Source organism: Mobula birostris, chromosome 21 (genome assembly GCF_030028105.1).
Source record: "Mobula birostris isolate sMobBir1 chromosome 21, sMobBir1.hap1, whole genome shotgun sequence".
In the NCBI taxonomy this organism is placed as follows: domain Eukaryota; kingdom Metazoa; phylum Chordata; class Chondrichthyes; order Myliobatiformes; family Myliobatidae; genus Mobula; species Mobula birostris.
Window position 1 is genome coordinate 66,827,808 of NC_092390.1, and position 16,954 is coordinate 66,844,761.

A 16,954-nucleotide genomic window follows, 5' to 3' on the forward strand; every position below is an offset into this window, starting at 1 on the left:
ATGTTACTCCGCTATTTAAGAAGGGTGGGAGGCAGCAGAAAGGAAACTATAGACCTGTTAGCCTGACATCAGTGGTTGGGAAGTTGTTGAAATCGATTGTTAGGGATGAGATTACAGAATACCTGGAGGCACATGACAAGATAGTCCAAAGCCAGCATGAAAGTAAAATCCTGCCTGACTAACCTACTGCAATTTTTTGAGGAAATTACAAGCAGGGTAGACAAAAGAGATGCAATAGATGTGCTTGGATTTTCAGAAGGTCTTTGACAAGGTGCCGCACATGAGGCTGCTTAGCAAGATAACAGCCCATGGAATTACAGGGGAGTTACTAGCATTGGTGGAGCATTGGCTGATCAACAGAAAACAGACAGTGGGAATAAAGGAATCCTATTCTGGCTGGCTCCCGGTTACCAGTGGAGTTCCACAGGGGTCGGTGTTGGGACCACTGTTTTTTACGACATATGTCAATGATTTGGACTATGGGATTAATGGATTTGTGGTTGAATTTGCCAATGATACAAAGATAGTTGGCGGAGCAGGTAGTGTTGAAGAAACAGAGAGCCTGCAGAGAGACTTAGATAGTTTAGGGGAATGGGCAAAAAAGTGGCAAATGAAATACAATGTTGGAAAGTGTATGATCATGCACGTTGGTGGAAGAAATAAATGGGCAGACTATTATTTAGATGGAGAGAGAATTCAAAATGCAGAGATGCAAAGGGACTTGGGAGTCCTTGTGCAAGATACCCTAACGGTTAACCTCCCAGTTGAGTCGGTGATGAAGAAGGCGAATGCAGTGTTGGCATTCATTTCTAAAGGTTTAGAATACAAGAGCAGGGACGTGATGTTGAGGCTCTATAAGGCACTCGTGAGACCACACTTGGAGTATCGTGTGCAGTTTTGGGCTCCTTATTTTAGAAAGGATATACTGACATTGGAGAGGGTTCAGAGAAGATTCACGAGAATGATCCCAGGAATGAAAGGGTTACTGTATGAGGAACGTCTGGCAGCTCTTGGGCTGTATTCCCTGGAGTTCATGAGAATGAGGGGTGATCTCATAGAAACATTCTGAATGTTAAAATGCCTGAACAGATTAGATATGGGAAAGTTATTTCCTATGGTAGGGAAGTCTAGGACAAGAGGGCACGACTTCAGGATTGAAGGACGCCCATTTAGAACAGAGATGTGGAGAAATTACTTTAGTCAGAGGGTGGTAAATCTGTGGAACTTGTTGCCACGAGCGGCTGTGGAGGCCAAGTCATTGAGTGTATTTAAGGCAGAGATAGATAGGTTCTTGATTAGCCAGGGCATCAAAGGGTAGGGGGAGAAGGCAGGGGAGTGGGGATGACTGGAAGAATTGGATCAGCCCATGATTGAATGGTGGAGCAGACTCGATGGGCTGAATGGCCTACCTCTGCTCCTATATCTTATGGGCTTATGGAATAAAGGGAGCCTTTTCTGGCAGGCTGCCGGTGACTAGTGGTGTTCCACAGGGGTCTGTGATGGGACTGATTCTTTTTACATCGTGTGTCAGTGGTTTGGATGATGGAATTGATGGCTTTGTTGTGAAGTTTGCAGATGATATAAAGGTAGGTGGAGGGACAGGTAGTTTTGAGGAAATAGAGAGGCTACAGAAGGATTTAGAATGATTGGGAGAATGGGCAAAGAAATGACAGATGGATTACAGTGTCGGGAAGTGTATGGTCATGCACTTTGGTAGAAGAAATGAAAGGGTAGACTACTTTCTAAATGGAGAGAAAATATCAAAAAACTGAGGTGCGAAGGGACTTTGGAGTCCTTGTGCAGGATTCCCTAATGGTTAATTTACAGGTTGAGTTGGGTGCACAAGGCAAATGCAATGTTAGCATTCATTTCAAGAGAACTAGAATATAACTGCAAGGATATAATGTTGAGGCTCTATAAAGCATTGATGAGGCCTCACTTTGAGTATTGTGAGCAGGTTTGGGCCCCTTATCTTTGAAAGGGTATACTGAAACTGGAGAGGGTTCAAAGGAGGTTCACAAAAATGATTGCATTTGATGTCTCTGGGCCTGTATTCACTAGAATTCGGAAGAATAAGGGATGACCTCATTGAAACCTATCAAATAGTGAAAGGCCTTGGTAGAGTGGATGTGGAGAGTCTAAGACCAGAGGACACAGCGTCAGAACAGAGGGGCGTTCTTTTAGAACGGAGATGAGGGGTAATTTCTTTAGCCAGAGATGGTTGAATCTGTGGAATTCTTTGGCACAGACAGCTGTGGAGGCCAAATTTTTGGTCAGGGCATGTAGGGATATGGGGTGATAGCAAAAGATTGGGGCTGAGAGGAAAATTGGATCAGCCATGATGAAATGGTGGAGCAGACGCGACGGGGCAAAATGGCCTAATTCTGCTCCTATAACTTACAGACTTAATATGATTCGTACAATGTAAAGGTGCTATATATTTTTGCCTGCACCCAGATTTACATCCCCTGATATTAATATCCAAAAATATGTAAATATAGTTTTCAAAAATTGCACACACAACTCAGAATATTAAGATTAAGACGTAAGATATAGAGTATGTGACACACAAGAGACCATATAATGCATAGCCTTTGGCCAATCATCTATGACCAACTAATTTACAAGGCGAAAGTATGGACGTGTTGAATTCAAATCTTTTACGATCTTTGAAACATCTGTAAAAGCAAAGTTCACATCATCAGGAAACAAAGTACTTAAAGAATTTAAAAAGTCCTCAGCTTTGCTTATTTTTTCATTCCAAAATTTTAAGAAGGACCCTCCAAAAAGTTACAAGTTACTATGTTGATAATTTAAGGGATTTTTTTCGTTGGAATTTGTTTAGATTGCGAGGACTAAGGGACACTTTTGTTACAATGTCAAAACATACAGCAGCAAAAGGTCACCTTTATCCTCTAGGACCTAAACTAGGTTACCCGCCTTTTTTCGTGTCTAGTGGGACGTTAGTATGTTTGTTTTCTAATATCATCATTGGTTCTGTCGTTGCAAAATAAAAGAACCAGACTGAGAAATGAATTATTTTTATCCCTGGGATATCTCCACCGTGCTATCCCTGAACACGCCTGTTCAGCCCGGAGACACGAGAGGTCCTGAAAGATCACAATGCGGAAATATTCACTGCCGTCTCAGCAACAAGTTCCTTCTTCTGAACTACAGCTGGAGAAGTAACAGATGCAGAAAGCTCTACCTCAGGTGACAGTAGTGGTAACAATGATCAAAGTTAACAACGATTCTGTTGTCATGTTTGGTTGGAATACTGCCAGTTATATTATCTGAAGTGACAACACGGCGGTTCCTACAGCCAGTTGCTGTACTTTTTCCTAGTCACAGTGAGTGGACTCGTTGACTCGCTCTCGGGAGAAACTGCGCTTGCTACGGCACGGACGATGGCTGGAACGTGCCTGATGCTGAGTGTGGGCCTTGTCGGTAAGAATCCTTCAATTTATTGCACAGACCATTCCCCGTTCTTTAGATTCTGCTGACGGCTGGTGCAGCACTTGTATTTGTTCGGCCTACCTCAGCTGCTTTCTCTCCGTTATAGGATTTGTCATGATTAGTCACAAACGAACCCTTCACATTCACTTCCAGGTCAGTGCAAGGTAATTCCAGTGCTACTAACCATGGTTGGATTCAAATGTAATCGGAAAGCGTTTTATTTCCACAGAAATGCTGCTGACATAATGCACGTATAAATATCTTGGCCTTGGAATTTACATAATTTTTACTCGGCCCCGTGAAGTACGTTATGCTGAGGACTGTAGGCCTCCGAGCCCGGCGGTTGCATGAGTCGGTTGTGTGGCAAAGAAATATTAAGGCTCCCTGATTAGATTCGCTTGTCAAGTTGCTATAACGTGATATTTTCATAGGACACTTGTTCATTCTTTCTTCCCACCTCTGTATGAGGTGTAAAAGATTGTATGATTGGCCCTCCGAGCACTCAGAGGGTAGGATGTATAACTAAAGTCTCTGACCCCATCTCCCCTCAACTCCAAAATCAGTTACTGTATTCAAATCAGTATAAGATCAGGGAATATAAATGTGAAACTTTACTGCAGATGCTGAATTCTTTCCAGGTTGAAGTTCTGCAGTAGGGAACCATGCCTTTTAAAAAACAAAATCCCTTTTACACTAACCCTACAATACAGGTTTCAAACACACAACAGAGCACTTGGGAGACTGGCTGGATGGATACGTAGGCTCAGGCATCTTGTACCGGGTGGGAACAGGGCATTTCTGTATAGCTTCTCTACTAACCCACATCCCAATCCCCAATAATTAGACAATAAATAGGTGCAGGAGTAGGCCATTTGGCCCTTCGAGCCAGCGCCGCCATTCATTGTGATCATGGCTGATCATCCACAATCAGTACCCCGTTCCTGCCTTCTCCCATATCCCTTGATTCCACTATCTTTAAGAGCTCTATCTAACTCTTTCTTGAAAGCATCCAGAGAATTGGCCTCCACTGCCTTCTGAGGCAGAGCATTCCACAGATCCACAACTCTCTGGGTGAAAAAGTTTTTCCTCAACTCTCTTCTAAATGGCCTACCCCTTATTCTTAAACTGTGGCCTCTGGTTCTGAACTCCCCCAACATCGGGAACATGTTTTCTGCCTCTAGCGTGTCTAATCCCTTAATAATCTTATATGTTTCAATCAGATTCCCTCTCATCCTTCTAAATTCCAGTGTATACAAGCCCAGTCGCTCCAATCTTTCAACATATGACAGTCCCGCCATCCTGGGAATTAACCTTGTGAACCTCCGCTGCACTCCTTCAATAGCAAGAATGTCCTTCCTCAAATTTGGAGACCAAAACTGCACACAATTAGGGGCTGGACTGAACTGAGCAGGACTAGGAGCACTGAGACACTGCTGCTCACTCAATAAGTCAGTGCGGCTGGCAGGTGGCAGGTCTGGAGAGAGCAGCCCATCTCCACTGTTTCTGGGATCCTCCACCACACAGTTTTACTTGTCTTATGATTTACGAACAGTTTAGGTTACCAACAGTTCTCAGGAACAGAATCCTGTCTTAACTTAGTGTCTGTCAGTAATCCCATCCTATTCTCCCAATTATTCCATGAGCTGCCCCCAGATTCACTTATGCATGAGAAGTAAGTTGCAATGATTAATTAACCAACCAACTGCCATGTCTTTGAAATGTGCGAGGAACTCAAAGCACCTGAAGGAAGCCCAGATGGTCAACGACAGAATGTACAGACTCAGTAGAAACAGAACTTGAGGTCACAGACTTGAATTCAGCTTGCTGAATCTGTGACGTGCACTGTGTCCCTCTACCAAAATGTTAACGGTTGTTTTACTTTCCACAGACGCTGCCTGACCTGCTGAGTATTTCCAGCATTTTCTGTACTGGAAATAGAATGACAATAATTGAAGTCCTTTGTGATTGGACTAATGAAAATTCCTGAGCATGGATGTGTATGTGTGTGTTCAGATTATATTGACCCTGATGCCCAATGTATTGAGATTAATTTTCTGTAGAGTAACACGTTAAGCTGTGTGCTTCTTCACAGTCGTGAATTGAATTAATAATATGAAACTATTGTCATCACTATTTGGCTTGGGAAAATCCTGATTTTTAAAAGCGTGACCAAAAAGGACAAATTGCGTGCTCCATGGTTAATTTCCTGACGATCAACCTTTTAATGTTATTTGTAACTTTAATATTGCTCTTCAATTATCTCACAGATATTGTATTTCTACTTAGAAAAAGACACAAATGGCGATGCATTGTGGGTGTGGTGCTACCCTACCATTACAGCAGAGCTTCGAGAGCTGCTTTTAAGGAAATGCTCCCTTACTGGTGAAAATGACATCATTCATACCTTCATCTTTGGCCAGTTCCGAAAAACCTGGTACTATATCACAACCACACAAGTCCAGGATCCCACTGCATTAGCAAAGGTGTGTAATGTTACCCCAGTTTGTTTCAATATAATGCAAAAAAAAACTCCTTTCCATGGGCCAACTGATCTACCCTCAGGGCAACACACACAAAATGCTGGAGGAACTCAGCAGGCCAGGCAGCATCTATGGAAAGGAGTACAGTCGATGTTTCGGGCCAAGATCCTTCCTCAGGACTTCAACCCGAAACGGCGTCTGTATTCCTTTCCAACCGGAAGCGTCGTCTATATTCCTTTCCACACGTGCTGTCTGGCCTGCTGAGTTCCTCCAACATTTTGTGTGTGTTGCTTGGATTTCCTTTTCTTTTTCTCAATTTTTTAATTAAGTTTCGAATTGATAAACATAACAATGATAATGATAGAAAGAGATCGGGATTACATTGATAATGGTAAATGTATGCAGACACAGACTCTGAGTAACGTATGTAATTTAAGCCTCCCAGTCTCTTAATAACTAAACATGAAAAAATTCAAAGTTTTATACAAAAAAAAAGCCCCCCTACACTAAACAAAAAACAGAACAAAACAAAACAAAAACTGGGCTACCATGTTTCATCGGTTAAAATCATTATTTGTCACTAACTCCGCTCCTCTGTACACAAACAAAAAGTTAATGAAAAGGATTCGGAAAAGGTCAACTTACATCATATGAAAATGTTGAATAAATGGCCTCCAAGTTTCTTCAAATTTAGCCGAAGAATCGATAATACCACTCCTAATTTTTTCCAATTTTAAACGTTATAGTTTGGGAAAACCACTGAAATGTAGTAGGGGGATTAGAATGTTTCCATTTAAATAAAATGGATCTTCTGGCTATTAATGTAACAAATGCAATCAAACGGCAAGCTGAAGGGGATAAATGATTAGAGTCCATCACTGGTAATCCAAAAATTGCAGTAATAGGATGAGGTTGTAAATCAATACGCAAAACTACTGAAATAATATCAAAAATGTCTTTCCAATATTTTTCCAAGAGACGGCAAGACCGGAACTTGTGTGTCAAGGAAGCTACCTCAGAATTACATCTGTCACAGACAGGATTTATATCGCAATAAAAACGAGCTAACTTATCCTTGGACATATGGGCCCTATGAACTACTGCTTGGATTTCCAGCATCTGCAATTTTTTCTTGTTTGTGATTTGAATACCCTCAGGGCGTTTTTGTTATCATCTTCAGACAGAACTCTGAACTGCATGAGAAACCAATTTCATAGAGACATAGAAAATAGGTGCAGGAGTAGGCCATTTGGCCCTTCGATCCTGCAATGCCATTCAGTATGATCATGGCTGATCGTCCAACTCAGAACCCTGTACCTGCCTTCTCTCCATACCCGCTGATCCCTTTAGCCACAAGGGCCATATCTAACTCCCTCTTAAATATAGCCAATGAACTGGCCTCAACTGTTTCTGTGGCAGAGCATTCAGAGAATTGAGCAAGCTGAACTAAATGGCACAGGTGCATGTCTAAGAACCTGGTTGAAGAATGAAATTACTAGACACCAGAAATCAGATAATGCAGTCATAACCTTTCATTCATCAGTAGTCAAATAACTTGCTAACAACTTTGGCTGTCTGTTAGGTACTGCTATGATTTGACAATTGTTTATGAATCCTTATTCCACTTTCATTTATGGCCTTTGTTCATCCCTGCGTTTATTTGTGTCATCAATGGTGTTCATGCCTTAAGGGCTTATGCTCTAGAATACCTCTTTAAAACTTTCCGTAACTAATATTTCTCCATTATAATGCTTCTTAAAACTATAGTTGTCAACCAAACTTTGATAATCAGCCCTAATTTTTAATTAATAATTATGCAGTGTGACATGAAGTTTAGTTTGAAGTCCCTTAGGACACTTTGGCTCACTGAAGGCATTATGTGTGTAGAAGTTGTTGTTGGGGGAAGGAGATGTTTTCTCAGTGCTTGCTGTTCAGTAAATTATAAAAGTGTTCTTTTCATGCAGAGAATCTTTCTCAGTGCTATCATTGCAGTTCAGTAAGTTGATTGAAGTGAACATGCTGGAAAACAAAATTCAACTCAAATTAATAACACTGAAACATTGGCCATTTTCAGCAGTTGAAAATGGATCATTCCTGCCTCTTTATTTGCCAGAAAATAAAGTTGGAAGAGAGAATATGGATGTTGTAAGTGTGGTTACATATATGGAAATGCATTTCATTTTGGTTTTGTAGCACATTTTTTAAAAGGAAACACTAAATTGATAGTGGACACAATAGTACACATGCACTTACTAAACTGATTTTCAAGGCCACATTGCTAAACTGAAAGATGGAGCATTTCTACAACAATTTTCGTCATGATTCATTATCTTGATTGTTAGGATATAAAACCATAAGACATAAGCTGAGAATTAGGCCATTCGACCCATCAAGTCTGTGCTGCCATTTCATTGTGGCTGATTTATATTTCCTCTCAGCCACGTTCCCCTGTCTTCTCCATATCCCTTCATGCCAAAAATCTGTCAACCTCTGCCTTAAGTATACATAAAGACTTCACCTCCACAGCTGCCTGTAGCAAAGAATTCCATAGACTCACCACTCTCTGCCTAAAGAAATTCCACCTCATCTCCATTCTAAAAGATCGACCCTCTATTCTGAGACTGTGTCCTCTGGTCTTAGACTCTCCCACCATAGATAATATCCTCCCCACATTTGCTCTATCAAGGCCTTTCACCATTTGATAGGCTTCAATGACGTCACCCCTCATTCTTCTGAATTCCAGTGAGTACAGGCACAGAGCCAGTGAACGCTCTTCATATGACAAGCCATTCAAACCTGGAATCATTTTCATCAACCTCCTTTGAACCTTCCCCAGTTTCCGCATATCCTTTCTAAGATAGGGGACCCAAAACTGCTCACGCTACTCTTAGTGAGGCCTTAGTATATAAAATCTCAACATGACATCCTTGCTTTTAGATTACAGTCCTCTTGAAATGAATGCTGATATCGCATTTGCCTTCCTCACCACAGGCTCAACCTGCAAATTAACCTTCAGGGAATCCTGCACAAGGACTCCCAAGTAAGTCCCTTTGCATTTCATTTTTTTTGGTATTTTCTCGCCATTTAGAAAATAGTCAACCCTTTCATTTCTTCTACCAAAGGGCATAGCCATACACTTCCTGTCACTGTGTTCCATCTGCCACTTCTTTGCCCATTCTCCTAATCTGTCTAAGTCCTTCTGTAGCCTCTGTACTTCCTCAAAGCTACCTGCCACTCTACCTATCTTCATATTGTCTGCAAACTTTGTAACAAAGCCATCAATTCCATTACCCAAATTATTAACCTATAACGTAAAAATATGTTTGCTATCCAACTGAATACAGGCACAGGATTCACTATGGAAACACAAAGAAATTACAGGTTCTGAAAATCTGGAACATACAAAATGCTGGAGGAGCTCAGCAGATCAGGCATCATTCATAGGCATTTTGAGTCAAGAGCCTTTCTGATGAATTCACTATGCCAGAACTCTTTTCTCAAGAACTTTAAGGAAGTATCAAATGGGTACCCATGTCAGAGTTAGATAAAGGAAATAAACTCCATGCTGTTTTTGAAATGGTTGGAACTAACAATGGTTAGAATTTGGGAATGAAGGAAGATGCTTAAAGAAGACAAACATGTGGCCTGGGGATTTCAGTGGTATTGAGTATGAGTAAGATAGAAGCTGGAGATCCTGATAGATTGGATGTGGGCAAGCAAAATGGGCACTGTAGTTCCTGTTGACATCAATATGTGGGTCCAAGTTTGCTATTCAAATGTTAATGAATTACAGAAAAAAAATTTTAGTTAAGTGTTCACCATGAACTGAACACCTTAATCCAGAAATCATAAATAGAGAATTCATTGATGAAAATATTCACATTCCTCCTGTCAGTAGTTGAGTAAAGACATTTTACCAAAAGCATAAATGTCACATCTAACTTAGGAAATTTCTAATGTACCCCAAATGTGGGTCCTTTCAGTTCATTGACTGTGTTTGATGTTGTAAATATTACGTAATAAATAATTTAAATACAGAGGCACTTGTTTCGTTAGCTTTCACTCCCAAGCCACGAAACATACAGAAAAAAAGCTTTGACCAGTGACCAATCCAGACATTAGAAGTTTTGAGAGGAGGGTATTTCACTCAGGTCTAGTGACCAAGTAGAAAAGCCAGAAGCAGATCACTACAGCGAAAAAGAGATTTGACCATCAACCAGTTGACGTTTTGGAATTGATTAGCAAGAGCAAATTAAAGGAAGGCAAGGGTATGCGCAGCAATATTGTCAGAGCGGCCAGTGCCTGAGTGGACAGAATCAGAATGGTGATCTTGGGAACTTAGCTCTTTTGAGGCTTCAGTGAAAGGAGGTTTCAGTCAGAAAGCAAAGGAAAGAAAAGCTCAAGGTTAAGTTTTTTTTTCCTCTTCCCTTTATATTTGCTCAGCTAGGACAGTAGAGAATCCAGACAGGATAGTTGAATGTTCCTCTTGTAGGATGTGGGAAGGCAGGGAGACCTCCAGTGTCCCTGACGACTACATAAGAAATAGGAGTGGGAGTGGGCCATCTGGTCTGTTGAGCCTGATCCACCATTCAATAAGATCATGGCTTATCTGGCCATGGACTCATTTCCACCTACCTGCCTTTTCCCATTACCTTTAATTCCCCTATTATGCAAAAATCTATCCAATCTTATTTTAAGTATATTCACTGAGGTAGCCTCCACTGCTTCATTGGGCAGAGAATTCCACAGATTCCCCACTCATTTGGGAGCCTGAGGAGGTAATAGATACAGAGATGTAGTTACACCCAAGGTGCAGGTCACAGAAGGCTGGGTGACAGTCAGGAAAGGGAAAGGGGTTAAGAAACCAGTGCTGGGTACCACCGTGGCCATCTCCCTCAACAACAGGTATAGCACTTTGGATACTGTTGGGGGTGTTGACCTGTCAGAGGAAAGTCACAGTGGTCGGGTCTCTCGCACTGAGTATGGCTCTGCAACTCGGGGGGCGGGGGGGGTGGAGAAGAGTCACTCTATGGTGATAGGGTATTTATTAGGGACGGACAGGAGGTTCTGTGGGTGGGAATTTTGGGATGGCATGTTGCCTCCCAGGTTCCAGGGTCCAGGTTATCTTGGAACAAGTGTGAGTAGGCAGAGGTTGTGGTCTGTGTAGGTACCAATGACATGCGTAGAAAGAGTGATGAGGTTCTACATAGGGATTTCAGAGAGATAGCTGCTAAGCTAAAGAGCAGGACCTCCAGGGTTGCGATATCAGGATGTGCCATGTGTTAGTGAGGCCAGAAGTAAGAAGATTATAGAAGCATAGAAACCTACAGCACCATACAGGCTCTTCAGCCCACAGTGCTGTGCCGAACATCTACTTACTTCAGAAATTACCTCGGGTTACCCATAGCTCTCAACTTTTTGAAGCTCCATGTACCTATCCAGGAGCCTTTAAAAGAACCTATTGTATCTGCCTCCACCACCGTCACCGGCAGCCCATTCCACACACTCATCACTCTCTGCATAAAAAAACCTACCCCAACATCTCCTCTGTACCTACTTCCAAGTACCTTAAAACTGTGCCCTCTCGTGTTAGCCATTTCAGCCCTGGGAAAAAGCCTCTGACTATCCACAAGATCAATGCCTCTCATCACCTCTATCAGATCACCCCGCATCCTCCGTCGCTCCAAGGAGTAAAGGCCGAGTTCACTCAACCTATTCTCAAAAGGCATGCTCCCCGAACCAGGCAACATCCTTGTAAATTTCCTCTGCACCCTTTCTATAGTTTCCACACCCTTCCTGTGGTGAGGTGCCAGAACTGAGCACAGTACTCCAAGTGGAGTCTGACCGGGGTCCTATATAGCTACAACATTACCTTTCGGCTCTTGAGCTCAATCCCATGGTCGATGAAGGCCAATACACCATATGGCTTCTTAACCACACAGACTCGGACCCCAAGATCCATCTGATCCTCCACACTGCCAGGAGTCTTACCATTAATACTATATTCTGCCATCGTATTTGACCTACCAAAATGAACCACCTCACACATCTGGGTTGAACTCCATCTGCCACTTCTCAGCCCAGTTTTGCATCATATTGATGTCCTATTGTAACCTCTGACAGCTCTCCACACTATCCACAACACCCCCAACCTTTGTGTCATCAGCAAACTTCCTCATCCAGGTCATTTATAAAAATCACCAAGAGAAGGGGTCCCAGAACAGATCCCTAAGGCACACCACTGGTCACCAGCCTCCATGCAGAATATGACCCGTCTACAACCACTCTGACTTCTGTGAGCCAGCCAATTCTGTATCCACAAAGCAATGTCCCTTTGGATCCCATGCCTCCTTACTTTCTCAATAAGCCTTACATGGGGTACCTTATCAAATGCCTTGCTGAAATCCATATACACTACATCTACTGCTCTACCTTCATCAACATGTTTAGTCACATCCTCAAAAAATTCATTCAGGCCCGTAAGGCACGACCTGCCTTTGACAAAGCCATGCTGACTATTCCTAATCATACTATGCCTCTCCAAGTGTTCATAAATACTGCCTCTCAGGATCTTCTCCATCAACTTACCAACCACTGAAGTAAGACTATACAGTTTAACACATGGCTAAGGAGTTAGTGTAGGAGGGGGTACTTCAGATTTTTGGATCATTGGGCTCTCTTCCAGGGAAGATGGGACCTGTACAGAAGGGACAGTTTGCACCTGAACTGGAGGGTGACTAGTATCCTAGACGGAAGTTTTGTTAATGCTGCACGGTGGGGTTTAAACTAGAGTTGCAGGGGGATAGGAACCAGAGTGCCAGAACAGTTAGTGGAGAGGTTGTGCAGGCAGATGTTGGTAAGGCCTCAGACAAAGTTAAGAATCAAAAAGTTGAACATGGCGTGACTAGTGTCCTGAGCTGTGTATATTTCAATGCAAGTATCATAGGAAAGGTGGTTGATAGTGCTGAAGATGAGTTAGCTGGTTTACAAACAAAAGGGAATGTATAGTGAGGAGAGGCTGTTGATAGGGCAAAATTGCAGTCAACAGGATGAGCTGCAACGTAAAATGTGGACAAAATTGAAAATGGTGAATACAGGACTGAAGGTGTTACATTTGAATGTATGCAGTATACGGAATAAGGTAGATGAACTTGCAGCACAGTTGCAAATTGGTAGGCATGACTGAATCATGGCTGAAAGAAGATTATAGCTGGGAGCTTAATGTCCAAGGATACACACTGTATCGAAAGGATAGGCAGGAAGGCAGAGGGGATGGCCTTGTTTTGTTGGTTTAAAAAAAAAAGAAATCAAATCATTAGAAAGAGGTTACATAGGGTTGGAAAGTGTTGAATCATTGTGGATAGAGCTAAGGAACTGCAAGGGTAAAAAGACCTTGAATGGGAGTTGTATGGATTCTCAATATTCCTGGATTTCAGTGATTTAAAAGGGATAGAGAGGGGGGAAAGGGGAGGAGGGGTGGCATTACTGGTCAGGGATACTATTACAGCTACAGAAAGGCTGGGTAATTTTTTTTTAGATTATGAGAACACTCAGTCCTCGTTTATTGTCATTTAGAAATGCATGCATGCATTAAGAAATGATACAATGTTCCTCCAGAGTGATATCACAGAAAAACAGGACAAACCAAAGACTAACACTGACAGAACCACATAATTATAACATATAGTTACAGCAGTGCAAAGCAATACCATAATTTGATGAAGAGCAGACCATGGGCACAGTAAAAAAAAAAGGTCTCAAAGTCCCGATCGACTCCCGAGTCCCCGATAGCAGGCGGCAAAAGGGAGAAACTCCCTGCCATAAACTTCCAGGCACCAACAACTGCCTATGCATTGGAAGCACGCGACAACAGCCGACACTGAGTCCGTCCATCCGAAAACCTCGAGCCGCCGACCAGCCCCTCCGATACAGCCTCCTAAGCGCCATTCTCTGCTGAGCGCCTTCGACCTCGCCCCAGCTGCCAAAACAAGCAAAGCCGAGGATTCAGGGCCTTCTCCTCTGGAGATTCCGGACCACACAGTAGCAGCGGCAGCGAAGCGGGCATTTCAGAAGTTTCTCCAGATATTCCTCCGTACTCTTAACATCTGTCTCCATGAAATCAGAATTGTGCACGGTACCCTACCTGACAGATTACAGATATCATTCAGCGGACAGGCCGTGCGCGCTGCGTTGCACCGCCATCTTCTCCTCCACTAATGTAGCAGGATCCTCTTTTGAATCAGTATGGGTGGAAGTCAGGAACAAGAAGGGAGCAGTTACTCTATTGGGAGTATTCTATAAGACCTCTGGTAGCAGCAGAGATACCGAGGAGCAGATTTTGGAAAGGTGCAAAAATAACAGGGTTGTTATCATGGGTGACTTTAACTTCCCTAATATTGATTGGAACCTGATTAGTTCCAAGGGTTTGGACGGGGCAGAGTTTGTTAAGTGTGTCCAGGATGGATTCCTGTCGCAGTATGCTGACAGGTCGACCGGGGGAATGCCATACTAGATCTAGTATTAGGTAACAAACCGGGTCAGGTCACAGATCTCTCAGTGGATGAGCATCTGGGGGACAGTGACCACTGCTCCCTGGCCTTTAGCATTTATCATGGAAAAGAATAGAATCAGAGAGGAGAGGAAAATTTTTAATTGGGGAAGGGCAAATTATGAGGCTATAAGGCTAGAACTTGCGAGTGTGAATTGGGATGATGTTTTTGCAGGGAAATGTACTATGGACATGCGGTCGATGTTTAGGGATCTCTTGCAGGATGTTAAGGATAAATTTGTCCTGATGAGGAAGATAAAGAACGGTAGGGTGAAGGAACCATGGGTGACAAGTGAGGTGGAAAATCTAGTCAGGTGGAAGAAGGCCGCATACATGAGGTTTAGGAAGCAAAGATCAGATGGGTCTATTGAGGGATATAGGGTAGCAAGAAAAGAGCTTAAGAAGGGGCTGAGAAGAGTAAGAAGGGGGCATGAGAAGGCCTTGGCGAGTAGGGTAAAGGAAAATCCCAAGGGATTCTTCAGTTATGTGAAGAACAAAAAAATGAAAGGAGTAAAGGTAGGACGGATTAGAGATAAAGGTGGGAAGATGTGCCTAGAGGCTGTGGAAGTGAGCGAGGTCCTCAATGAATACTTCTCTTTGGTATTCACCAATGAGCGGGAACTTGATGACGGAGAGGACAACATGAGTGAGGTTGATGTTCTGGAACATGTTGATATTAAGGGAGAGGACGTGTTGGAATTGTTAAAATACATTAGGACGGATAAGTCCCTTGGGCCTGACGGAATATTCCCCAGGCTGCTCCACAAGGCAAGGGAAGAGATTGCTGAGCCTCTGGCTAGGATCTTTCTGTCCAAGTTGTCCACGGGAATGGTACTGGAGGATTGGAGGGAGGCGAATGTTGTCCCCTTGTTCAAAAAAGGTAGTAGAGATTGTCCGGGTAATTATAGACCCGTGAGCCTTACGTCTGTGGTGGGAATGCTGTTGGAAAAGATTCTTAGAGATGGGATCAATGGGCATTTAGAGAATCATGGTCTGATCAGGGACAGTCAACATGGCTTTGTGAAGGGCAGATTGTGTCTAACAAGCCTAATAGAGTTCTTTGAGGAGGTGACCAGGCATATAGATGAGGGTATTGCAGTAGATGTGATCTACATGGATTTTAGTAAGGCATTTGCCCAGGTTCCACACAATAGGCTTATTCAGAAATTCAGAAGGCATGGGATCCAGGTGGAGTTTGGCCAGGTGGATTCAGAATTGGCTTGCCTGCAGAAAGCAGAGGGTGGTGGTGGAGGGAGTACATTCGGATTGGAGGGTTGTGACTAGTGGTGTCCCGCAAGGATCGGTTTTGGGACCTCTACTTTTCGTGATTTTTATTAACGACCTGGATGTGGGTGTAGAAGGGTGGGTTGGCAAGTTTGCAGACGACACAAAGGTTGGTGGTGTTATAGATGGTGTAGAGGATTGTCAAAGCTTGCAGAGAGACGTAGATAGGACGTCAAAGTGGGCTGAGAAGTGGCAGATGGAATTGAACCCAGAGAAGTTGAGGTGGTACACTTTGGAAGGGCAAACTCCAAGGCAGAGTACAAAGTAAATGGCAGGATACTTGGTAGTGTGGAGGAGCAGAGGAATCTGGGGGTACATGTCCACAGATCCCTGAAAGTTGCCTCACAGGTAGATAGGATAGTTATGAAAGCTTATGGGGTGTTAGCTTTCATAAGTCGAGGGATAGGCTGAAGAGTCGCGAGGTAATGATGCAGCTCTATAAAAGTTTGGTTAGGCCACACTTGGAGTACTGTGTCCAGTTCTGGTCGTCTCACTATAGGAAGGATGTGGAAGCACTGGAAAGGGTACAGAGGAGATTTACCAGGATGCTGCCTGGTTTAGAGAGTATGCATTATGATCAGAGATTAAGGGAGCTAGGGCTTTACTCTTTGGAGAGAAGGAGGATGAGAGGAGACATGATAGAGGTGTACAAGATAATAAGAGGAATAGATAGAGTGGATAGCCAGCACCTCTTCCCCAGGGCACCACTGCTCAATACAAGAGGATATGGCTTTAAGGTAAGGGGTTGGAAGTTCAAGGGGGATATTAGAGGAAGGTTTTTTACTCAGAGAGTGGTTGGTGCGTGGAATGCACTGCCTGAGTCAGTGGTGGAGGCAGATACACTAGTGACATTTAAGAGATTACTAGACAGGTATGTGGAGGAATTTAAGGTGGGGGGTTACATGGGAGGCAGGGTTTGAGGGTCGGCAGAACATGGTGGGCCGAAGGGCCTGTACTGTGCTGTACTATTCTATGTTCTATGAAATGTCAGCGGCTTTGAATGACTGTTTTGTGTTGGTCTTCAGGGTGGAGGACACGTCTAACATGCCAGAAAGAGATGTTATGGATACGATGGGAGAGGAGGACCTCGATACAGTAGCCATCACTAAAGAGGTAGTGCTGAGCGAACTTGTGGGCCTGAAGATAGACAAGTCCCCTGGTCCTGATGGAGTGCATCCCAGGGTAC

At 43.2% G+C, this 16,954-nt stretch overlaps 1 protein-coding gene across 4 annotated transcripts in view; it reads left to right on the forward strand.

Annotated features, from left to right (window-relative positions):
* The first annotated feature begins 3,120 nt into the window (after positions 1 to 3,120).
* The window catches only part of dennd10 (DENN domain containing 10), an 87,123-nt gene continuing 73,289 nt past the window's right edge, over positions 3,121 to 16,954 (forward strand). Inside the window, exons 1-2 of one of the 4 annotated variants that reach the window (XM_072239638.1) lie at positions 3,121 to 3,447; positions 5,743 to 5,939. In XM_072239638.1, the coding sequence (XP_072095739.1) occupies positions 3,408 to 3,447; positions 5,743 to 5,939 (237 nt within the window). In that variant the 5' untranslated portion in view covers positions 3,121 to 3,407. Of the gene's footprint in view, positions 3,448 to 5,742; positions 5,940 to 16,793; positions 16,882 to 16,954 lie in introns of those variants that run through there. The other 3 variants (XM_072239637.1, XM_072239640.1, XM_072239641.1) reach the window with 3 other exon arrangements.